Here is a 25,963-nt window from a genome sequence, read left to right on the forward strand (position 1 = left end):
TTCAGGTCTTTGTGTGCAGCCCTCACGCAGGGTCACTTCAAGCCTCCAAGCCTGCAAGTGCAGAGCTCTTAGAAGAGGCTGTCTAGTAGGAGGCAAAGCTGTACAGAACCACTTTCTGTGATAGTTCTCTGCATGCTAATACAGACTAAAGGGATACAATTCACAATAACCAGTACTTCTTAGCAATATTAACAGTATTTCCCCACCTCACTGATTTTTCTCCTTTTCATCTTAACTTCACCATGGAATAAAAAACAGTATAATAACAATCCCTTCGTCATGAGCTAAGAAACAAGACCAGCTACCCATCTTTCCTCCAATTTTTTAGGCTGAGAATAAGCCACAAAGTCCTTTCCAAGTGTTGCAGAACGGACGTTATACTTAGGCCATCCAAGAAAGTGGCACATGAGAAACAGGGAAGCAGAAGGCAGGAAGAACTGAAGACAGCTATCCCAGAGGCAGGTTTACTCGGGCAGTTCAAATTGTTTCTGTTTGAACCTAAATGGTGCTGAATGCTTACTCAAAAAAAATTGCAAAGCAAGGACAAAGCCCCCTCCTTGTTGAAAAAAAAAGGTGATTAGGGCAAGCGGCATGCTGAAAGCTGCCCGACAGGCATCTCAGACCATATTCAGTAGGAGCACTGGAATTGGAAGACTTCCAGTTGAGGAGTAAGAAAAACAGCAGTGTATTTTAAAAAAAAACAGCACAACCTGGTACAGGTTTCCTGGCTTTTGCATTAATCTGTTCTCTTAGAGAACAGTTATGATTCACAGCATTAGAGTCAGGTCAGCATTTCTGTAACAAATGTTATTAAAGATTGGATTTAGCTTTGTTTTTTAAATTGGTTCTGAGCTATAACTGAGTGCACCGTGTTTGCATTTTGTGTTTATAAATGTAGGGAAAAATAAATATGAAAGGTTTTTTTTTTTCACAGTACTCTAACTCTAGACCAGCTTTGATGGAAAAACAAAATTACAAAACAGTCTATAGATTAGCAAAACAAACAATAACAATAACCTCCCCCAAAAACCAAGCAAAAAACCACACACAATATTATAAATGCCACAGTAATACACATAATCACTCAGATAAACTCGTCGCAGTATCTAAATCTCAGTCCTTACTCTGCAAATAAATCAATAAGAATGCACTCCATTTGCTCCTTGCAGTTCTAAGAGCTATTTTCCCCACCAGTGCCTGGAGCTCCCCATGAAGAAATATGTGGATACGCATGGACTTTCTGCACAGTGTGCTGGGAGCACCACGACATCCCTGTTTGCACAGGCCCGTGCAGCAGATCCTGACCACACGGGGCTTGGTGCATGTGCAGGTCGTCCAGGCACGCTTCAAAAAGGTCGTATGTGGTTGGTACATACTTCCAGAGCTCGTGAGTATAGGCACATCGGTAATCGGGAGAAACACAGAAATTGCCCAAACTCTGCCTGCATAAGAATTTTTATTATTTTTTCACAGAAGAAAAATAAGGCAACCCCAGGGCAAAGGTGCCTTATCTGGGACGGTCAGAACATGTAGGTTTTGTAGCAAGAACTAAACCAGCGATGATCCAGTATTTGGGAGAATACCTCAAAGCCCAGTCAGGGAGATCAGGGAGAATCCTGCAGATAAACTGAATTAGCTTACAGCATATACAGCAACCTTCCCATGAAGCACCAGCTCAGCACAGCAACCACTCTTTCAAATTAATTTCACAGCTATAGTTCACTGCATTGCCCTCTTTTTCTAAAAAACAAAATTCTTAAAGCAGCATGCTGGGGTTTCACATTTTTTCAAACTTTCGTTTCTAATAAGCAGTACAAGGAGCATGATCTGTCCCAATAAAATAAAAGGATGATCCTTTCCCTTATCCTCCCCCGAATAACAACTTGTGGGCTGGGTCCTGTGATGAAGCGTGAAGCCAGGCACCACACAAGTGTTGTATCTACTGGAAATCAGTAAGGACGTCGGATTGGTGAAATTTTCCAACAGTTTGATGCTGGTAAAACCAGCCTCCCTGGAGGTCACTCACCTGGGTTAATGGTGATGAATTTATTATCTGAGGGGTATTCCTCTGGAAATCTGTCCTCCTTTGGAGGAGGTTTTCGTGTTGTCTCTGGTCGTCTTGGGATCTTTCCCAGGTAAAGTTCGTCGGTGAACGCTGGCGGCACTTGGGTGGAAGGGAGTGGCTGGGGCTGAGTGTCCGCTTTGGCAAAGCTCTCCTCCTCAGAACCTCCAGCCGTGGGGGCAACGTTTTGGTTTGGCTCTTCACCCGATATAGTTTTATTTCTTTCCTCCTCAGCAGTCCTGTTGGGGGAAGCCGTGGCCACGCTGGACTCCGTCCTATTGTGTGACTCCGCGGCTGCTGCCGCCCTGTTTTTCTCCTTCTTCTCAGCATCCTTTTCTTCTTCTTCCTCGTGCTCCCGCTCCCCATCCTCACTTTCACTCTTCTCATCCTTCTCCCCCTCCTCAGCTCCCTCGCTGTCCTTCGTCAGTGCCGAGTCCCGCTCTGGCCCTGGGGAGGTGGTGGCAGCTTCGGTGGCCGCCACCACCGGCCGTCCTGCCTGCTTGCTGGGAGCGGCCGCCGCAGGGAGCCGGGTTGGCCACACGCTGCTGGGGAAGGAGGAGATGCCGCTGCCGCTGAAGCCCAGCCCTGCCAATAAGGTGCTGGTCACCACCGAGGCCACGGTGGCCTGGCTGCCGCTGGAGGACGGCCCCATCCCTGTGGCCATGGACACGAAGGAGAAGGGGAGCCCTGAGGAGGTCCAGGTGGAAGAGCCGGAGCTGATGGGAGCCATGTCAGCGGAGGAGGCAGGAGAGGCTGTGGGCTTGAGGAGGTCACGGGCAGCAGAGGGGAAGAAAAGACAGCAGAAAGCATCAGCTGGGGCCCTGACATGACACCTGAGGTCATTTCGCTTTTGCTTTTCCCTCCCTTTCCATACACATGCCGCTCTGGTTGCTGTCCTCTTAAAACGAGACTTACAGCAGCTGGACACAAGGTCAAGCCAGGAACGGGACGTCCCAGCTACACAGCAAACCACGAAGGGAGGAAACCTTTCTGCGTTTGCTGCTTCCAAACAGCCATTATCATCAAAAATCTCTTTATCCTCATCTTTATTTTACAGCGGGACCTTCTCCACCCACATCACTGGCGACTTGTGAGTAACGTTTCCTCTCAGGAGTGAGGAGGATGTAAAGGAGTTTAATGAGTTTAGCTGCATTACTGACAGCACTTTAATCCTCAGAATACAGAAGTTTAAAAATACAGCATTACATAAGGGCTGTCCTAAAATAAGAGTTGTGCTACCAATGTAAGCATCGCGGCTGGTGGGTCTGCTCTGACAGGGAACTGGCTCTTCCCACACACATTGTGAGGTCCTCCACCGGTACTATTTGTATTTCCTTAATTTATCCATGAGCATTATTCTCCTGAGGGCTGGTGCTGCAGTGAGGCATCACTCTCATTAGAAAAGACCTGCAGCGCATGCAGCTGGGCACTCATGAGGGACCTGGAGGGCACCAGGAGCCCTTTGGGAAGTCACCACAACGTATAGCAGGACCACCCTGCCGCAGAACCCATGTAGAGACTCAGCTTTCCCTGTACAAGTCCCCAGCCACCGCCAGCAACCCAGAGCCACTTCTCTCAGGGAGCTGAGAGGAAACGGGGACTGAATCGTGGTTCACGACACTTTGCAGCCTCTGCTACCTGTCACTGTTATTCTAACGGGGTCAGCTCGGTGCAAGCATGCTCACACGTGGGGCTCTGTGCACACATGCATATGCTCTACTGGAAAGAAAAATCCTTGCTGTGTATACTTAAAGAACAAGACGAATAATTCACCTTCCTAAATTACATGTGGAAAAGGGCTGAAGTTAAGTGAGCTGGCTAAGGACTAGGAGTAATTTTGTAGAAAAGCCAGAAACAACCTGACCACACTCTCTCTCTGATTTCATAGAATGGTTTGGATCAGAAGAGACCATGAAGGTCATCCAGTCCAACCCCCTGCAGTGACCAGGGACATCTTCAAACAGCTCAGGTTGCTCAGAGCCTCATCCAACCTCACCTTGAATATTTCCAGGGATGGGGCATCCACCACCGCTCTGGGCAACCTGTGCGAGGGTTTCACCACCCTCAATGTAAAAAATTTCTTCCTATTATCTAGTCTAAACATCTCCTCTTTTAGTTTAAAATCATTACTTACTGAAAAACACCTCACTTTACTGAATTAGACAGCAGAGGAACACTGGCTGGAAAGGTACACATCAGACAAGGATAAGCAAGGGCTAAAAAGGTGCTACCAAACATTGAACAGAACTGGAAAATATTTATTCCTGGAATTGAAGTTTATAACTGAAGAGTATTTCTGCACCTCTCTGCACTTCCCGGTTTCAGTCAGGCCTTGTAGATGAAATGCTGCAGCAAACCAAGAAAGGCTGCTTTCTCACGTTATTTTTGACCAGCTGCAATCACAGAGAACCTGAGATCTCAGAATAAAACCTGATTTTTAGAAATTTCAAGCCAAAGCTTTAAATAAGCATCTAAACTTTCGGGTACTTATCAGTGTGAATCCCTGAGGCAGTGCGAGATTCGCTTTTTTGCTGGCGTGTGCAGTCTCAAAGCTGGACTGAATGTTAAAACTTGACAGCAGGCTTTGTACGTCTAGAATGCCTCTATACATCATTAAACAAACGTTAATCATTCAAATTCAAGCTTTGTGTGTGTTACTTGCTTACTAGGGAGTAGATCAAACTGGAACAGAATCAAACCAAAAGCAATGTGCTTAGAGTAAATTCAATAGTACAAATTCAGTCCATAAATTTGACTGAACAATTCAACATATCGAGTGCCAAGAAATTTAGGTTATGGATAGTTTATGTTAAACAACCTAATAAGGTGCTTTCAAAACTGAAACGGTGTATTCTGGTTTTACTGTATCGACATTTCTGATTCTGGAATACAAAAGCCAGCTTCAGCTGGCTCACCTGAACTGCAATTAAAACAAAGAGCTCGTTAAGGCTTTATTCAGCCTAGGCAGGTATCCCTAGGGCACTGGGGGAGCGGGGATGCTGCGTGTGAAGCCTTCTCTGTGTTCCTTGTGCTTCTGCACACTCAGGTGAGGAAAGAAATCGCGTCCCCATCGCTCGTCCCCCCGCCTGCCCGGTGCCGCGCTGCCCCCTGCCGCCACTCACCGCGCCCGTCTTCACAATCCTGGTGCCCTCGAAAATCCGAGTGGTGTTAGCTGCGGGACAAGGAGCGAGACAGCGTGTCAGGGCCACCAGGAACAGCCCCACAGTCCCCCAGCATCGCTGCTGCCAACCCCGCGCTGCTTCTCCATCCTTAGCACAGGCAGCTCTGCTGCTTCTCCATCCTCACCCACCGCACCTCGCACTAGAGACACATCCTTCTGCCTCCCCTAACTCTGCTCCTTCACACCCAAGCTGGAAAAGACTTCCCAACTTACACAGGGACCCAGAGAAGCTGATAAGAGACTTTTTTTCTGCCCTTATAATCTCATTATTGCTACTTATCTCAACTACAACTATAGTCGGACACTGAAGAATGTTTCAAAAGCTCAAGCAGACTCTTTTTTTTAGGTTAGATCTTGGGTGCGGCCAAAGATTACAAAATCAGCTCTTCTTTGGGGAGACATGGAAGGAAACACATCTACTCCAACTGCAGATGTGTGTGTCACTTCCATTGTTTTAAATGCTGGGCTAGAATTGTCAAATCACCAGGTTGGAAGTACCCAAAGAGCATCCAGCGAAACTGTCATTAATGATTTACTTGTCACCATAGTTAAACAGGCATCCTGGCCAAGTTTGAAAGAATTTTTCCATTCTATTACCTGCCAAAAAGGACTATAATCAGTAATACACAAGTTTGTGGCTTCTGCCTGGCGCTTAAAGTGAAGTCCAAACTCCTCTGCTGAGACAGTAAGAAGCAGCACTCCATATGAGAGGGCGTTTCTTGTCCAACTCCTGCTCTCTCTGCAATGCTGCTGACACCATGGCACGACACCGGAACAGAACCAAATTGTTCCCACAGCTTGATTGCCTTCAGATGCCAAGTGCTAATAGAGCAGGATTAAAACCTCCACATGTTCCAAAACCCACACTTAAAAATGCCTCTCATTTTGTTTTATACCCAAGTGATTTAACTCTGCTTCACCTTAGAGTTTTAATTTTTTTTAACTCTTTGCTTGTTTTGTTTTTCTATGATCCATTCTGAGGTTTATATACAACAGGAGTGGGAGGGAGTGCTCTCAGCAGAGGTGAATTTTGCCATACTTATTAAAAAAAGCACTAATAAATGCCTAGGAAGGAGCAAAACTTTAGCACTTAAAAAAACCCCTCAAAAAGCATCAAGTTCTACCAAATCTCAGCTCTACCAGATTTCTCCAGTGAACTTAAAAAGAAATCCATGACAAAGGACAGCTTAGCATCCAGTTCTTTAGCTTTCATTTAAATATGTATGTTCTGGATATCATTGAGGTTGTGTGCATGGTAAAACCTGAGCATCTCCCCGTGTCGTTGTCAAGGTAGGACTGATCTCCTTTCTTCCTGACATAAAACAGGCACTGATCAGACTCACATTCTGCTATAGCTGTGCCTCTGATGCATAAGCAGTCTCTGATGAATTTGTTTTAGAAAACCCGTATGAAGAAAAGCGCTGAATTCCCCTAAAAACCTGAGCAGGCTGTAGCACAGAGGTGCAGGCAAACCCCCACCACTAGAAACAGGGCTCTGAAAAAGCCACTGGTCACAATTTGAAGTTGGCATTGCCTAAATGCATTCAAACACTTGGTGAAATCATTCCACACCATATTGAACTCTGCAAAGAAAATGTTAAACACACAAACAGTCATAATGTAAAAATATGTATGTGGGTTTTTTTACCTTGAAAGAGCATAGTCTGGCTAAAGTCACTACGCATTTCATTTCGGCAAACTGCTTGAACTCTGAACAGATAAAGGATGTCAGGTGAGACATGGCTAATGATGGCCTTCTGTTTAAAAAAAATAGATATTATTCAGTTTTTTACCCCCACAGTACTGTCCACGATCAGTTTGAAATATATAAAGCATTACGCTAACACAGGACATTTCTGCCATGTAAGACAAACTTATTTCTAAATGGAAATATTCACTGGAAGAGGGCAAGGCCAAGGCCAAAGAGCTTCCCTGGGATAAAAGTGATGCACCAAGACTGCTGACTCTGCCCATGAGAAACAAATGAACATGTCCCACATCTACCCTCATGACAGTCATCACTGCTTGAGCCTCTACTCCCCTTAGAAAAACTTAGATCCCAAATCATTTGACCTTACAGTTATTAAAATGACATTTTTACAGGTGGAGAGCCAAGTCCCAGACCTGAGATGAGCCCGGAAAAGTCACTGTCTGTTCAAACGGACTATTTACTTTGCAATGAACATGCTACGGCGATCTTATGCTGGCGGCCTGTGTAACGCGATGGCTCAGCGCCCTGGACCGGGATGTCCCCAAGTACCTCGACACCTGAGAAACTGCCTTGCTGCCTCCCAGTTCCTCTTTAGTGCTGCCTTAGTCCATGACCACACCAGTTCATGACTGCAGTAGACACCAGCAGCAGCTTTGTGGGTCAACTGAAATCAACTCGTGATCTCTTTAGCAAAACAGTGTCTAGCTCAGTTTTAAGACGGGACAGCCGCGCTGCCTCTGCCAGAGCACTGAAAGCAAATTGCACTTTCCTCTGAAAAGTTTCCTTCTTTTTTTTTTTGCCCCTAAAATAGACTAAGTTGTCATTGCTTTCTTAACCTCCAAGCTCTGCTGCACAGCACAGGGTCTCACTGCAATTTATTTCCAAGCTATCACTCTATCACATCCCCTGCACTTTTAATTATTTCTTTTTCATAAAACAGGATGCTGTCACTGTGCCCACCTCTTTTTTGCTGATTAAGGCTCTCTTTACATCTGATTAAAAAACCCCCTTCCTTAAGAGTGTAGAGTTATGACAAGAGAGGGGTTACAATACATCATAACCTTGGGTGCCTTTCAATAGATTCCTTTCTGATTTTGTGAGGCACATCACTCCCTAATGTGACCCAGATAACAATGTCTAGTGGGGAAATTGAAAATATAAATGGAAATGAAGTAAAGGAATCTTCATCTAAGGGAATAAGAGAAGTATTATTGTATAACTGATTGAATAGGCCCAGAGGACTGTGTATTTAAAAAAAAAAAATACGATAACAGTCATTAGGAATAACACTCTGTGCTGCTGCATTTTTCATGTGCATATACAATTACTGATTTCATTATTCTAGAGGCTTTCTTTGATTAACAATAAACGGAGGCCTTTCAAACCTGAATATGTCACTTTGATTTTATATGCAGAGAATGTTAAAGACCAGTACAATGCTTGCCTCCACTTAGACAAGAATGACAAGCAGATCAAATCCTAAATGGAGGAGATAGATTGGTGTTTCCATCTGTGCTGAACTGTATTGCTCTTCCCTTTTTTTCTGCCACTGCCAGACACAGGCAGTGGCTGTACAGGGCCACTCTGCAATGATCTTCTAGCCCTGACCATGCAACTCCTGCTCCTGGCAGCACTTACTGGTCAGAAACCTTCCACAAAGTCTGCAAGGGGCTATGCTCAGTGAAGAGCCTGGGCCCAGGAACAGATTTTGGGGGATCGGGCTTTTCATGTGAAAATCTGCGTGAGCTGAACACAAGCCAAAAGGTATTCAGAGCCTGAGTAGCTCCCGAGCCAGCTGCTCCTCAGCACAGTATATGAAAAAGTGTCTGCAGATTTAGTCTTTTATGCACTCCCACAAACTATAAATTCACACTCCAGTGTTTTGGGCAGTCTGTTAGGCAACGTTCAGCTCACGCTGAACATTTTCCTAGCAATTCATTGTGAGGCAAATGCCAGCCTGTCTGCCAGGTAACAACTGCATTCCCCCTCCACTTCCTTCTACTGAGAAAATAATATAAGGATAGCTTGATACATATGTCTTGGGGTGATGTTGTAGTTTTACCAGGTCCTTGTCACTGTCCTTGGTGAACGTCTTCTCCTTTTCATCTTCATTTTTAGTCCAGCTATAGGAGATCATGTAGTTCATGATCGGAGGATGGTAGATGGTTTCTGGTTGGTTCCAGGTTACCAGCAATGCTGTCCTGTTCACAGGCTGCACTTTCATGTTGACTGGAGGCGTGCTGCAAGCTGAAAAACAGAGGGGGAAAAAATATGAACCTCTCCTAAATAACTAAGAGAAAACAAACAGGAAGAACTGTGCCTCACTCTAGAAGCCAGTTTTTTTCTTTAATGCCCTTGCCTACAGTAACAGCTTAGACTGCAATCCACTGAGACCAGTGGGATTTAATACCACCTGCAGCTGCTTTCTGCTCTCCAGAGGGAATGGAGCAAGAGAATCCATTCTCTGCAGGGAGGTTTCTTCATTCTTGACTTAGTTTCAGCCCTAGCACTTGCAAATATGCTTTAACTCAGCCACTTAAGAGCTCTCCATGGGAACATGAAGAAGTTCACCCCCCTGGAGCCCCAGCTTCCCCAGCCCTCGGTCTCCTAATGTGTGAAGGGGGTAACTATTCCAGTGCGATCTGCAAGCCCTGCAAACAGTTAGAACCTCTGAAAATGGGACATTATTGGGTCGGTAAGTGTTTTGTTCTTAACCCAGTACATTTTTGCACATGAGCAGAAGTGACTTTACACTCCTCTTTCTGTATATTACCTTCTTTCATAGATTCTGAATTGTTTGTCAGCAGTGTATAACCAGCACAGGGAGGAGTGGTACTGATGGCCCTTGGCCATCTCCTCCTCATTGCAGGCAGGGGAACTCCCCAGCCAGCCTCTGAAAGCCATGCCTTCCTAACCCTGCCTGCAGCAGGGAGGCACAACCTACTTTTCACCCAAGCCTAACTGGCTGGGGCAGTAACATCGGAACAGCCTAACGAGCGGGCAAAACCAGGGCTGCTTCTTGCTGCAGACACCAACCCCAAACCTTTCCAGGGAAGACCCAACTGGGCTGCAAACCCAGTCCTCACACTTCAGGAGTGGAGTACGCACAGCACACTCAGAGACGCCGCGGAAACCTCAAACCACCGAAACGTAAAGCTCCAGAACTGACAGAGAGCACTAGATGGCACTCAGATGCTATGGAAAAAGAGAAAAAGAACAGTGCGCTTCCCAGTGATACTCAATTCAGATTGTTTCCAAGCTCTAAAAATCACGTTTAAAATACACAATTCAGGACAGATTCTCACATTCTCTCTCCCAATATAAACTCTGGACCAAGAAGAATCACTTGCAACGATACCTAAACACATGTTCTGTGGCAAAGGAGCTGCTCGCTTCTGCCAGGGAAAGTCAAAGTGTCACCCAGCCCATCAAGCTGATGCTGTTTGCAGAATTTCTTCACAGTATGACTTTTCCAGTTAAAGCCAACACATTCAGCTTGTTTGCACTCTGCAGGTATGGGACTGCATGTATATTTGGCCACTATTTCACTTCTACAGGGGCCTGGCAGCACTGAAGGGGAGAAATGTCTATTCCTATGCCTGGACCTGGAGGTTGGTCATGTAGCTCTGCTGTTACATTACTGAAATAGCTACAGTTCTGAAATAAAGATGATTAAATGCTGTAAACACCAATATTGCCAGTACAATAGAAAAATACCTGTCAAAGGCATTTGTGAAGTTATAACTCACATTTTGTAGCTAGCCTGAACAAGAGAACATATATTGCAGAAATACCCTTGGGCAGGAAAGATCTTTGCTCCTGCCATAAGTTGTGACAATCCTGCAGTTTTGCAGCAGACCCTTTTGCTCAACCCAGAAGGATGATCCAGCAAAGCAAACCAACCCTGCAATACCTCAAAGCAATGACAAAACAGATATGAATTTCTATTTAAGACTGAGTTGAAGGGACCAAAATGGCATTCTGCTGGCAATGCCACAAAGCCAGAAGCAGCACCTTGGTCTGCTGCCTCCTGGTCTCTGCAGGGAGCCCCCAGAGCCAGAGCATGGCATGAAGGTGGCCAGGACCCAGCTGAAAGCAGTCGCTGTTGTCAGTACTTACAGAGCTTCACGATCCTTGGTATGCCTCTCCATGCTCACTCTCTTCCCACTGAGATAGTCAGATCAATTCTCACTGACATCACTGTTTATTGATAACTGCACCGATAAATCATAACTGCCCCCTTTGAAGCCCTTTGTCATCAGAGAATTGTGCTTCAAAATGCCAGGTCAGCCTTTACCGCTCCACCTAATCAAACGCTATCAGAGACAGCATCACAGGGTGAAAGACTGCCCAGACCTACAAGTCCCATCCAGTTCTCCTCTTCCAGGAGAATGTGCAGAGAGTTGTATATCTGAAGTAATCATGCATCAAATAGTTTAAGAAATAATTCTCCCAGATAAACTTAATGAGATCTACCTTAATCACAATACGCCTCGGAAGCATGGATGGCCAGCTGTTTCCAGACAATGACCCCAAGCCACCACCCTACGAGAAGGGACAATCCCGTCCTCTATTCCATGCTGCTCTCTGCTGCCAGCTTCCGAGCAGCTGAGAACTGCTCCAACCAGCCAGAGGGAAGCAGCAGGTATTTCCCAAGGCTAAGCTGGAGACTCACAGGTTCCAGGTGAGGTGACTCTTCCTCCAAGACCCTGCGCCCCCATCCAAAGATGACATCAGCACCTTTCAGCAGCTGAATGACCCCAGGACTACACCACAGCAAGTTTTGACTAAGATAAACTGCACTCGCAGCACGCTAAAAGGAGACTGGATTTACTATACTGCTGTTTCACAGTAAACATTACAACATTTTCATGACTTAGCATGACTTTGTTTCAGTTACTCCATGGCAAATGGCAGTACCTGATGTAATTAAGCAATAACCAACCTTTTCTTTCTTTTTTTTTTCAAACAGCTTATGAATGGGCAAAAAAGAAATCTTTTTAATAAAATGAAACATATGCTTTTATTAATTTAACCAAACCTGCTCAGGACACAATGGAATAAAAAAACATTTCATCCAATAATTCAATTTGATGATTTAATTAAAATGATACTTAATAATGTAGCAAATGTCTGAAAGGCAAGAAAAAAAAAGTGTAATGATTTGGCCATCTATAAAACAACTGGCATTTTCCAGAGACCTAATTTTCCTTTCAATACTCTGTGTGCCTTGGATTTTTGAAGGAAGATTAAAAGAATCGCAGGCGCCTCGCTTTCTTTTTTGTGGATGCTAAAGAACCTCTACTGATTTTGCAAAACGTGCAGCTGAAGGGCAAAGAGAAATGCAGAAAGAGGTTGGGACAGGGAGGGAGATGTTTGCATCTTCCTCTGAATCGAATAAGGACACACTACAGAGAAACACAAGCTTTTATTATTTCTTTCTTTTAAACCAGGCTAAATAAGCAAAAAAAGCCTGTGAATTCATGATTGCCTGAGAAAAAAATAAGAACTGAAACCAACAGCCAGCATCATTCCCCACTGAAATAGCAGATCTCAGCTATTTTTAGATAAAATATTACTAATGCTCTCTTTTAAATTCAGATCCTAAGGGATAATAAAAATATTGAAGTGTCTTTCAGGCTGTCTTTCTGTGGTGTAGTGCAATACTAAGCAGATCCCTGAATCGGCCCTGCGAAGGCTGGCAGCACCGGGGTATGCCTTGCAGCAGGCAGCGACCTCTTGGAGGGAAATCCCACCTCACCTTCCTGTCAGGAATGACCTGAACTGGGAAGCTGGTGAAGAAGCTGGGTCCTGCCTTATGGAGAAGTCTTGCAGAAGAGGGAGGTTGTGCGGGTACATCGGGAGGAACTGACACCACCAGCGTTTCCAGCTGTTGGCCATGTGTGGGGCTGTCCAAGAGCCGGACACAGCCCTGTCTCTGAGATCAACCCGCTGGGAGGGCAGGGGCAAGGAGCATCCCGGCTAGCCTGGTCATCCAGGGCTCGCTCAAGCCTTGGAGAAAGGGGCAAGGAGCATCCCGGCTAGCCTGGTCATCCAGGGCTCGCTCAAGCCTTGGAGAAAGGGGCAAGGAACATCCCAGCTAGCCTGGTCATCCAGGGCTTGCTCAAGCCTGGAGAAAGGGGCAAGGAGCATCCCGGCTAGCCTGGTCATCCAGGGCTTGCTCAAGCCTGGAGAAAGGGGCAAGGAGCATCCCGGCTAGCCTGGTCATCCAGGGCTCCCTCAAGCCTGGAGAAAGGGGCAAGGAGCATCCCGGCTAGCCTGGTCATCCAGGGCTCCCTCAAGCCTGGAGAAAGGGGCAAGGAGCATCCCGGCTAGCCTGGTCATCCAGGGCTTGCTCAAGCCTAGAGAAAGGGGCAAGGAACATCCTGGCTAGCCTGGCCATCCAGGGCTTGCTCAAGCCTAGAGAAAGGGGCAAGGAACATCCTGGCTAGCCTGGCCATCCAGGGCTTGCTCAAGCCTGGAGAAAGGGGCAAGGAGCATCCTGGCTAGCCTGGTCATCCAGGGCTCGCTCAAGCCTGGAGAAAACCTGCTTGCCACTCGCAGACAAATGGAGCGCGCTAATACAGACCAGGCCAGCCGTACAGCGGAGAATTATTTTCTTCTTGTTAAAAACATTCCAATGGGCTGGAACAAACAAAATTAATTTAACAACTCTACATTCATCTCTCCCATAATTTGATTTGTATGTTGTATTTGGCCACGTAACCTCCACAAGGCTTTCCTAACCGAAGCCTGATAAAGCTTAATCCAAAAGCTTCTGGCAGCTCCACTCCAGAGAGCTGAAAGACAAAAAGAGGGCTTATTGTTTCGCAAAAATTAACCACTGCTATTAAGGTGCACCCATGAATGCAGAAGGGGAGTGTGAGAATGTTACAGACTTTTTTTTTTTTTCCCTAAGAGCAGCCTACATTTCTCTTTCAAAGACAGAAATGCAAAACCAGCCAAACTTTCTGGGTTTCATCACGCTTTTTGCATATGCTACCTGCAGTTACACAGAGAGCTATTTAGGGAAAGTTAGAGAGAGCATAAGGACCATATATTTGGTTACTTCTCGTATACCTTCTCCCTGTAAAACAGGTGCCTCATACGATGAATCCAATGGCACCAGGCTCTGAGGGATTTATAAAATCCTCTAAAAAAATGTTCTAAGTTAGCTCCTCCACACATAAAAATGTCACTACTTTAAAAGCAGTTATTTCTAGCTGTGCTATGCCCTCTTTTGGAAAATCCCACTCTCTCTCCTGCATGTCTCAGCAATGCAAAATTGCCATTCCTCTCCTCAGTACCAAGGGACACACGTTGTGTGATGAAACCCTGACAACTTCCAGCACAGAAAAGCAATGTGCCAGTGAAGCCCTGAATCCCTCGTGTGAGATGGACAGAGATTTTCTGAGGCAATTCATAGGTGGAGGGAGGAAACAGCAGCATCAGGACGCGGCCACTGACCATGACTGGATCAGGATGGCTCAATGGTAGCTAAAAGACAGCGGTAGGGGTCTTGCCTTGCTCTGGGAGCTCCTGGTCCTGAGGTGAGAGGCTTTGCTTCTCCTCCTTTCCCCCCTGCTCTGGGTATGCGTGGGACTGGTGGGAACAGTGCTGCTCCCTTAGAGAGAAAGAGCACAGCGGATGGCAGACAGAGCATTTCTCTCCACATCCTCAGCAGGAGAGAAACGGAGAGCTCAATATGGGGGTTTCATGCCTTTCCTCCCAACAAGGGCAAACAAGTTGGCAGTCAAGCTCTTGTTGGGAGGGAAGTGTGCCTCTTTCCCCTCTGCCCCAGCACCGTGATAGAGCTGGAAGGGCCAGTCCCTCAGGATATATGGACTGCTGGCTGCCTTCTCCTTATTAGACCCCCAAAACTTCAAACAATCCCTGAAATGCAGCTATACAGGTTATACTGCAATCAGAAAACTCACAGTTCAGTGCTGTGCCATCAGCACCATGGGAGGGGAAGTGATACAGTGCCAGAGTCAGCTGCCTCGCATTGGTGTGACTCAATGTAGATGCCTGGGAAGAGACTCCAATCCATAACAAACAGCAGCATTCTTTGGGCTGTTGGATTCAATCTCAGAGTTCAGCGAGGGCTGTGCTCCCAAAGGATAACAAATAGACTACAAGGATCATACGCAGAGACAACACAGGCTTTGATACATAAAAAAGTGCTAAGAGGCACACTTACAACATTTCCCCCTTCCTCTTTTAGTAAATGTTTGCAATTTTTTGCTTTCCTTCGACGTACATTGTTAAATTCTCGCAGTGCTTATAAACAACGTTATTAATATAGAACGGTAATTGTTTTAAGGAGAAGCACACATTTTTCCTTTACCTTTCGCCTGCACTGAGCCAGCAGGCACTTGCAAGCTCCGGAGCATGCAGTACACACAAATATTTGTGTTGATCTACTTCGATCCACAGGCAGAATGTAGCTAGGAGACAGCCTATTTATCTTCCCTCCTCTTACCTTTCACTATGCTTCAAACAGACAGGGCTGTTTCTTAAGGTGTGAGGAACACTGACAGACCCCACACTCGCTTTACCACCCCTGTGAAATAACCTGATGGGCAAAGCAGCACAAGGGGCAGTGACGGAGGGGCTCTGGGCAAGCTGCGTTCTGCCCCTCCACTGCCGGCCCATTTCCTGAGGGGAACACACAACCAGCATTTGGATTCACTACTGAACGGCTGTCTCGGTAGCATCTGAGTTTCCCTGGCATCCCAGCAACCGACCCTATTTTACTGAAAAGCATGAGCTGTGCGTTATCCTATGTTGTGTTCGAGCCCAAATATTTCCCATATTTCATAAATACCATTTCTACAGCCGTGGTCTGAATCCTCAGCGGGTGCAGATGCCAAGGCTGACGTCTGCCAAGGATCTGCCCCACAACTTTGGTGTTTATATTGCACACACAGAGGGCAATTCGTGTTTCAAATGTACATACGTGTTCTTATTTAAATATACAGTGTATCTGACGAAACGTGTGACCACATTCAGCAGCATGTACTGCATCAACAGCGGGGAAAGGAGGATTTCCTGCCAGAAGGATATGTATTTGCCATAGTAATCAAGCTAGGCTTCCCAATTTCCTAGTGACGGTCGCTTGGAACAGAGAGCACAGGAAAAAACAAGCCAATAGAACAGGTAGAGCATCCTGCTCTCTGCCTAAAGGATGCTCAAAATCAGACCGGGAAAGCCGCTTCCCTTTCATAGCTTCTGGAGGCTTTTTCCAACACAAAGCACAAGCTGCCGGCACTCACAGTCCAAAATACTGTCAAGACTGAAATTGAAATCAGTACTTCTGCAGGCCAAACAGCTGGACCAGTAGGTAGGCAGTGCAGAAAGGAATTCCCTGCAGGTGTTAATGGAATAAATCATAAAGCTCCCTTACAAGTACTCAGCTCTTCCAGGTTTAGTGGCAGCTATGAAACCAAACCGTACTTAAAACTTTCACACTGAAATCCTATTGCTTTTTTGGACTGGGCTCTCTATAATCTCTAAACAAGCTGGAGCAGTTACTTACAGTATATTAATAAACCTACAAGTAAGACATCCGCTACATTCAGGCACAGAGACATGCACTGCTCCCATAACAAGCACATGTAAGTTACTACGGGTGAAAATAGAAGCCTCCAGTGGCTCTGTTCTGCAGAGCCACTGGAGGAGAAGCACAGACCTATGTCGGGTGTATTCACAGCATTTTGTACCCAATTCTCTAAATGAGGGGTTTTTTTTCTGAAGCACTTTGCGATCTACCACCTCTTCCACTCTCTGGAAGGCAGCAGCCTGTCCTTTCCTGCTTTAGCACGATATGCTCCGAGACAACTGCATATACAAGGATGCAACATTGCAGAACAGGACATGGATAAGGTGGAAGGGAATGGATATGCAGAAAGAGCATGCTGATTTCTGCCTCAAATGTGATTACAGCAGGTACTTGAGGTGTGTGCAGCAACAGGCGAGTACATTTACTTGATGCAGCGGGGCACAGCGCAGCCGGGCAGATCTACAGCGCAAAGATGATGCAGGGCAAGCAATTAGCAGCACAATGTTACCACCCTCAGGTGCAACCTTTTGCACTGTGCCAGACTGCTGCACCAGCAGAAATCCTAATCATGATACACAGATTCATCTGCACCGTCTCGCTGTAGTAAGGCACTGACCTGATTAAAGTACACAAGCAACAAAATTGGAAAGGATAATCTTCACAACAAAATGCAAAGAAAGTAGGAAAAGTCCATTTATCCAATGAAAAAAGGGAGGAGTTGTTAATCTATGAAGAAATCAACATGTAAAACAGATTCTTCCAAAAGAAAAGGATGAGAACAATCAACTGTAATGATAAACATAAATTAAAAAAGCCTCCTGTTTATTTTTGTTTCCCCTAACTAAGATATCTAAAGAAAACAAGTAGTTATCACTTTGCTTTAGCAATTCCAAGTTAAGATTTCAATAATATAAGATTTTATATTTACATTTACCATGTTGTTGTTTTGGATAAACTACACTTGTTGCTGTAGAATATTTTGTAATTATTTAGGTCTGACTAAAATAGTATATATAAATGACATTCTGCAAGAGCATAACTTCTCTGCCTAACACGCTTTTTGGCCTCCCAGAGAGAATTTGAAGGCATGAAGGGACTGCAAAGTTGCTTTGAGAGAGTTCTCATAAAACATGGGCATTTAGAAAGCAAAACCAAATCACTGGGAGTAATAATGGAGCCTATAAATGAGCCAAATAACTTGTTGTCGTTCAGAAACACTTCTGCCAATGCTTTAAACTCTCTGCCTTCAAATGATGATGTCACTACACATAATCACTGGAACTCAGCCTTTGGGTGCTGCAGTGGAGATGCACTCTAACGCACGGATGCCACGTCACGCAGAACAGGCACTACCTTTGTAGGGGCCTTAATTTCACTCCTGACATCAGGAGTGTGAAACAGTGAGTATAAATTAAAGTGTTTTGCTTGAGCTTTGCTTTTATTGCAGGTTGGTAGCTGGAACCATACCTCTAGTGTGAAGCGTGCGGGATGGAAGATTCAAATATCTCCTACCCATGTTTTAGTGGCATTAAGTTATGATGACTTTCAAACTGTTTATTGGCATCACTGAACTAAGAACAGTAAGGACAAAGATGACCTGTAAACAAGTAGACAAATGTCCCAGCTTTAGAGTCCAAAGCTAAGTAAGTTTTACTAGGGTGAATTTATGACTACTCGTTATTTAACTTAGTCTAGGATCATAATTAAAGATGGTACTCTAAGGCGAATTCCCACTGATGGGAAACAGCATCATTTGAGACTCCAGCAAAGAGTAATCAGACACCTTTGGGGAAGTAATCAGGCATCTGTGAAAGAAAACTCTGATGTCAAGAGCCTCTCACATGGGATGCTTGTTTAAGTGTTGTGAGACTTGCAGCACGTTTAATGAGACAGAAAGGTTAAAGGTGTTTTTTTTTCCCCAGCATTAAAAGACGTGAAGAGAAAAAAACAACATTTGATGGTCCTAATCAGCAGCAAAATAAAACGGGCAAATATTGTTGCAATGAGGCACATTGCTGAAACAAAATGAAACACCTTTTCCTCCTAAGCTCCCATGCCTACACCTTTACTGAAGCAGGTAATGCCTTGTAAATACGTCTCTGCTTGATGGTACAACATGGGAAAATAGTAAGGAATGCGCAGGTTTAGGTCCTTGAACTGGATGGACTCTGATGTTAAGCATTCTGTCTATTCAGCCCTGCAGTGCAATCTACACTATTAAACTGATAAATAATTAGCAATCCCTCTGGCACAGCTGCTTGAAAGCAGCCCACAAAAAGGCAGGAGCACAGTATGTGATGTGACAGAGCAGCAGAGTCACGAACCACAGAGGACAGACCCGAGAAGGAAGGGGGCAATTTTAACAGAGACGGTCACGTGCAAAAAATCACACCCGGCCACTGTCACTGGTCCCCACAGTACCTGGTGAATAGTTCACAGGTACATTCTCAGTTGAATATGTGGGGATAGAGAATGTCTAACTTTGCAAAACTATACATAAATCAATACTGTAACACAGGCGAGCCCTGTTGTTAAATTTTACAGGCCTGATGATCTGCATGATTTAGCAGCATGATCCACTGTATGTCTTGAATCTCCGAGAGTTCCATCTTCTTAAAAAATATCGCTGTATGACGGCTTATTATCAATCCACTAGTTGCTACAGTTACATAGCTGAAAAGTATTTATCCTGAACGTTATATTCAGAAATAAGATATTTCAAGATGATCTGTAGGGTTTCTTGAGACAGCTCCTAGGTCAACTTACGGATGAAGGTCAACTCATGGGCTCTGATTCATCAAAGGTCTTACAGGTACACTTTCATTCCAGGCATATGCACAGCCCTCAGGACAACTGTTTTAAATCAGCCTTTGCCAAAGGGAGGAAAGAATGAGACAATGGAACCAGAGAAAACTCTCCTTGCTAAATACTAACACAAAAGGAAAAGTGGAGTTTTTATCCCCAACTGAAAAACGAGCCCTCTACATTATTTCATATTAGTTAAAATATTTTCACTATCCTGTATTCTGAGGATTGCAAACACCGCCACTCCCATCATTGCCTCTTTAAAATTACAAAAGAGGAGGGAGAGGCGCGTAACTGCAAAACAAAAGGCTAGTAACATTCATATTGGCTAACAAACTGGATCCAAACGCAGTGACAGTTTTGGGTGACCTAAAACAACCTTTCCCAGAAGACATTTTATTTACCAAATGCCACCAGTTACAGGGCTCTGCTAAGGAAATACTCAGAGGACTGGCATAAAGCGAGAAATAGTTTCCCTCCAGTCTATCCGCAGGTTATGCTACTGGTCATAGTTCTGTGACCTGAGATAGCTTTGATAGCTGGGAGAAAAGACATTCCAGTTTGGTGCCAAGCTGTTGAGGACAGCGCGTTTATCAATGGACAACTGCATTGCTGCATCGCTTCGCGCTGATCTGAAATTCCCCGTTCACCAGGGAATTCTGAAAATTATTCTGAACATTATGCAAATTGTTCTGGGCACATTTTCCTCCAAAATAAGAAAGGCTTACATAACAAATGCTACACTGTTTTCCAGATTAGCAATACTGCCCACAGACTTAATAGAGTGTGACAAAGGAAACAAACGGCAAAAATTCACACCGACAAACAAATTCAAACTTCCCCTCCAGAGCTGAAGACCATCACAAACCATATCACCTTGCAGCAAGGAAAAGACACATTTTCCTGACCTTGCCTTTTTCTACAACACATAAAGCTAAGCATGGGGAGGGCAGAGAGGAGCCGGCATCTGACAGCCATTGGTCGCATCGCTTAGTGCAATCTGGAAAGCATTGAGATGCAACCATGAGGTGCACAGAAGAACCTGCATAAAACAAATCTGTTCCACTAACTCTACACTCTTATATTTGTATGCTAGGCTGCCTGGCTGAGAAGTGCCTCCATGCACTCAGTGTCTCAGTACTTTTGCATGAATGACACTATATAAAAAGGTACTGTATTTACTAGCTGAATAAACACTAGGTTTTGCTTTCACTCAAGTATTAGAACTTCAACTCATTTTATTTATATGTCAGTAGTTCAGAATGTGCAGTGGACCAGGCACATCATCACTGCTCACCTTTGTCAAAGAAGGGCCAGAAACATCCACATTGTTGTATCTCTGGAATAGCTATAACTCATCCCTGTAACCTTTGGAGGATATGCTACAATCCATTTTGTGTTAGCAACAGTGCAGCAACCTATTTATTTTTAAGTTCATGAAAAAAATGCACCTATTTTCAGTGTCCCCTGGTGTGCACACAACCCAAAAAGTGACAAGTTGACAGAGCTGGCACAAAAAGACCGGCTGCCCAGCCATTAGCCTCCTATAGCAAAGCTCAAGGGAGAAGAAATCACTGGCTCTATCTAGCATCACCCCTGCCATTAGATGGCATGCTGAATGTCATCAGATCATGTGAAACCGGGGAATACATACTCCCACCACAGGTCTCTGCCGAGTACCTCGTATGCTCAAAGCCCCACATAGGCACAACTACAGAGCGTTACGGTACCTGGACATGTTGGGAGAGGACCCAGAGAGAATTTTTGTCAGGAAACTCGCCAGCAAGCATGTGAGGTGTCAAGCACCCAGGCGCCAAGCCATCTAAACATGGACTGCAACCTTGCTCCTGTAGACCGGCTCACATCATTTTAACCAAGCCATGTGCTCTTTGTTGAATCCAGGCTTTAAGAGTTCTTAAAGATCAAAGCCAAAGCGAATCTTTGCAGTGATTCAAGTGCTCCTTTGGTATTTCCAACACTTCCAACTTCAAGATCAGCCTGTTAGCTACAGACCTTAGCACCTGTACTGCTCCGTCAAAATTGTGGGTTTCAGCTATTTACTATCACGGTGAAAATCACCTAAAGCATTACTATAATCTTAAAAACCATCCAGCGAGGTAAGGAATATGCAGGCATGTGGCCAAAGCAGTAAAATCTTCTTGAATGTTATACCACATTTACCAGAGGTACCTTGGCTGCGCTCAAAATGAAAACCAGTCTGTTTTGTCACTTTTAACATAACATAACCTATTAAGTTTCATCACTGTTCTGGGTAAGTAATGTGTACACAAGATATAACTGAAGAAATAAATATTGACACATGTTGCTGTTAAAACACCAATTGAAAACTGCAGGCCAGAGCATCAGAGCGTAGCCCTGTTTCTTCACTCCCAAGATCTCCTTCTCACTTCTGATGTAAATTCCCTGTCCCAAGGCTGCCTTTAATGTACATGAGGTTTGTGTACGTGTATATTACATATATAAAAATAAGCACACTCACAGAATAATGAGCCCTGAGAAATACACTCCTCCAGCACTCTCTTGGGAGGGTGAGGCTGCTGAACGCAGCTGTTTTCATGATTCACGTCCTCTAAAAGCTACACTTCTCTGTGCCTGGCCAGGTGAAAATGCCAGGTACAAAAGGGAAGCCTGTAAATCTGCCTGGCTGTTTCCTTCTGGCAAACTTCCTCCCCTCTTCTTCACCTCTATCCAGAACTGGTTAAGCACCAAGCACTTCTCAAGACTGGAGACTGGGAAATACATGTCATTCCTCCTACCTATAAATAACAGCATTCAATAAAATAAAGGCAAATAAAGGTAGTAAATGATATTTATTTCTAGTCTTATTTTATCCAGTTCACATTTCTCTCAAAATTTTTGATGGGCTCCTCTAGCCCAGGCTGTCTGTGCCAACGCAACGACTGCAACCTCCCTCCCACCCGCCTCCATCCAGCTCATTATCCAGTGTCTGCCAGAAGCGAGCGCCAGTTGCTCTGCAATAAAGGCACATGAAATGCTTCAGCAAGGCATTAGAAAATCACCTGCCTGTAAAGGAAGAGCTTCTTTTTCCCCTGTCACTATTAACAATAGATTGATACAAAAGTTGAATTCAAAGATCGATCGTTCTTCAAAAGTTTCGTCACTGTAAAAATGAAACCGATAACCACACCTGGATACTCTAGTCCCATTTAGACACACAATGAGTCAGTGCTAATGGGGCCAAAATTTCACCTCTGACCTTGTCCCTTCATGTTTCCCTTTTGTCAGGCATCTCTAAGCCCCTATAACCACTCGGGAGAAACAGGGACATCACCACTGTGAGACGCACACGTTCTGGGTCTTTATTGCCACATCAGTTTGTGACAGTGAGTTTCCCAGGGAATTGCAGGCATAACCTGCAATGTTTCTTAGGTAGCCCACAGCCACCCTCAACACCATTTGACGACAAAGTAGACAAAACCATTTCCCCTACTAGTTAAGCGCAAAATTGATAAGTGTAACCTACCTTTGGAAGCTTCTGTGCCAAGCGGATTGTCCAAGATGTCTGTCATATCTTGGTTCCAAGCATCCTTCACAGCAGACTTAGACACCTTCCTGTTGTTCAGGCTTTGCTGTGGTCGGAAGTTATTCCTCAGGTATTCCACAGACTTGACGTGGTCTTGCTGTTCAGTGGTGAATATGGAGTAGAATGCCTCCAGCTGATTGCAGCCATCGTGGCAGGGAAGAGAAAGGACGTTAATTAGAAAAACAATGTGGTCAAATCTGGGTGGTTGATAAGAAAGTAAAATGGAAGGAAGTAAAATGTTGATGCCAAGACTGATCCAAGACTGATAAACCACAGGGGAAGTCAGGCTGCCCACTGAAATCACTGCCAACTGTCTTATCTCGGCACAGGGCTTATCTTACTCAACAAGGGAGAAGGCCTTTTAGCAACTGATGGAAGTCTGTCATGGACAAGGAAACATTCGCCCTTAAGCTCCTTGTCTGGAAGGATTTTGTGTGTGACACAGCTGTGCCAAACAGTATCGTGTCAAAAAATGCTTCCAACTCATTCCACTCCAAGAGCCTCCTCCAAGACAGGGCAACACTACCTCACCTCCCAATGTCTTACGAAGTGCAGCTGCCAGGCTAAGCTTCCAGACAGCTCTTGTGGCATTTCAGCAGGAAGATGGCTGCAGTTGGCACACCCTTCTGTGACGGACACCCAAACCCATGAACTGGCTTGCCCATGAGCACATGGAGAACCTCTGGACTACCAGGTCCCAGTGCCCTGACCTCCCTACCAACTGTTATTCCCTCTGATACCTCACTACGGGGCGAGAAAAGAATAACACAGAATAAATGTATTTAGGCACAGTTAGAATATACTCCTCTGGGAATAAGCTTCCGATGTTGGTTCAGATCTGAGCTATTTTTAATGTATTAATCCATGAGAAAGAACTGTAATTGGAAAACTTTTCTGTTGCTCCGTACCTTAGTATTTCTTAGAAGGAAATTTCTAGCAAATTAAAGTGAAAATATTTTCAGCTAATGTTTTTCTCACAGCTATCAAGTTCAGTATGGCATTTACTAATAGCTTATTATCATTCAGGTCAAAAACTAGAATCGGTTAGGCTGCTGCTGGAAAGACTGAGCAAGACGGAGCGGAGAAGGATTCAGTCCCGATATTGTTTACATCAACATCAATTACAGAGACTGACAGCACGGATTTGGGGAGTATAGAACCTGGCCCAAGATTTTAAAACCAGACTAGAACTAAACTCACAGCTCGGAAAGCTACAGCCTTTTAATTAAGCGTATCTGCTCTAAAAGCTACGGAGAAACGTGTGAGAGTCTTGCAGCTGAGAACAATTATCATTGTGGCCTCCATCAAAGGAAGGTGTAACAGAGCAGTTAAATCCCCTTCGCTCTACCAAGAGGCACTCACTACCATTACTTCATTTCCTTTCAAACCAGTAGTCTGAACCCCCTTTTGCTCTTGCCCTCCAGCTCGCCCAGTCTTCTGGGCTCAGTAATCCTTCTCCCTAGGGCAGAAGACAGTCCATTTTTACACATTTCCTTTCAAAATTAAGTCCCCTTGGTGGTGCGTTGAGCTGGCTAATGGAGATACGTATAGGAACGTTAGCACTGGGAGCAGCACATGCATAGCAGGAAGGGAAAAGGAAAGAACACATAGCTCTGATCCTGAGTTTGGCAGCTCTGCACCAAAACACAAAACCACAGGAACCGAGTCCTGCTACAGGTAATCACCTTCAAGGCAACAGCACAACTCAGGCTCGTGCATTTGTAGCAGCAGCAGCTTCCTCCCAACCACAACTACTGTTTCAGTACGAGCAGCGAACCTGAGGCAGAGGGACGACTGGTGACCAGGAGGGAGAAGGGGATGCTAGTGACCTGCTCCCACTGCAGGCAGCGCACCCAGGTACTGCTTCCAGCCCTGCAGGCACTGATGGTGGGATTTGGGTTGTAATTTTTTTGCATCTTAGATTAATGCCCTATCCCCTGGCTCTCAACTGCCATTTTCTCTCTGATTCTTCGGAGAAACATTGAAAAGTCTTGAAAACCATTTCCTAATTATTAGCAGGAGCCCCTCAGAAGTATCAACAGACGGGTTAAAAAGGGGGTAAAGGGACAATTATTGTACACTTTTGCCTTAAGAAGAAAACCCAACATGATGCTGCTGTGGCCTTCTATGAAGGCACAGACCAAAACTCCTGTGAATATTTACATATCTTTTGCATTTCATGCACTGGAAACAGTTTTGACAAAGCCAGTGAATATGGCTTAAGATCATTCTATAAAAGCTCAAGAACTTGGGTAGCAACTGCTTCTCTGAAGTCAAGTCTCTAGGCTTATACATTCATGACATTAATTGAATTTTTAAACTTTCAGAGAGAACTTTTAAAATATTTTCTTCTGCCATGCTACCTCAGGGAGGTATAATTGCATTTTAACAACTGCCAATTCAAATATGATTTTTAACCTTCCCCTTTTTATGTGTTGAAGTACATATAAGTCATTTCAACTTCATTTTTACTATAAAAATATTATCCTGCACAAATGAGAAATTAATTTATCAATAGCTGCCAGAAAAAAAAAAAATATTATAAAAGCTGCAGTCAAAGACCTACATTCATGTCTTCAAGGAGTATAAGAGCTCCCGTTCAGAAGAAGAAATGAAAAGCTGCTGTAAGACTATTGTAGATACAAGGAAACCTGATCTAAAACTCCTAGTCATGTAATTACAAACCATTAAAGCTTGATGTACAGTTTTCTAAGGGCTGGATATACAAATGGCAATTAAAAATACTGAAAAAGTTATAAAGCACAATGAGCTACTCTGAGGTATGCATTATGAGCGATAATGCCACGCTTTGGGTCATTGAATGCACTTAGCTTTACAATGCATCTGCAGGGTGACACGGCTTGTCCTGTTTTGTTGTCTAATTATCGGGAAAGACGACGATGATGGAGAGAATAAAATAGAGAAACCTCCACAAATGGACCACTTCAGTACTGTCCTTTTCACAGCAAGGTATTTTGCACAAAAGCAAGGATTTAATTGGAACAGCAACAAAGCTTAAACGGTATCACTTTCCTCCTCTGGGATTACAGAGTGCTTCACGGGGTTTGTGATAAAGA

General features: G+C 44.6%; 1 protein-coding gene across 2 annotated transcripts in view; it reads right to left on the reverse strand.

The window, feature by feature from the left end:
* The window catches only part of PTPRG (protein tyrosine phosphatase receptor type G), a 416,754-nt gene that overhangs the window by 77,720 nt on the left and 313,071 nt on the right, over positions 1 to 25,963 (reverse strand). For both annotated transcript variants that reach the window (XM_054076618.1, XM_054076619.1), the window contains exons 8-12: positions 22,827 to 23,019; positions 9,017 to 9,201; positions 6,892 to 7,000; positions 5,185 to 5,234; positions 2,027 to 2,822 (exon numbers count right to left, since the gene is read on the reverse strand). In XM_054076618.1, coding sequence (XP_053932593.1) covers positions 2,027 to 2,822; positions 5,185 to 5,234; positions 6,892 to 7,000; positions 9,017 to 9,201; positions 22,827 to 23,019 — 1,333 coding nt within the window. The remainder of the gene's footprint in view (positions 1 to 2,026; positions 2,823 to 5,184; positions 5,235 to 6,891; positions 7,001 to 9,016; positions 9,202 to 22,826; positions 23,020 to 25,963) is intronic.

The sequence above is a fragment of the Cuculus canorus genome, chromosome 11 (genome assembly GCF_017976375.1).
Source record: "Cuculus canorus isolate bCucCan1 chromosome 11, bCucCan1.pri, whole genome shotgun sequence".
NCBI classification, from domain to species: domain Eukaryota; kingdom Metazoa; phylum Chordata; class Aves; order Cuculiformes; family Cuculidae; genus Cuculus; species Cuculus canorus.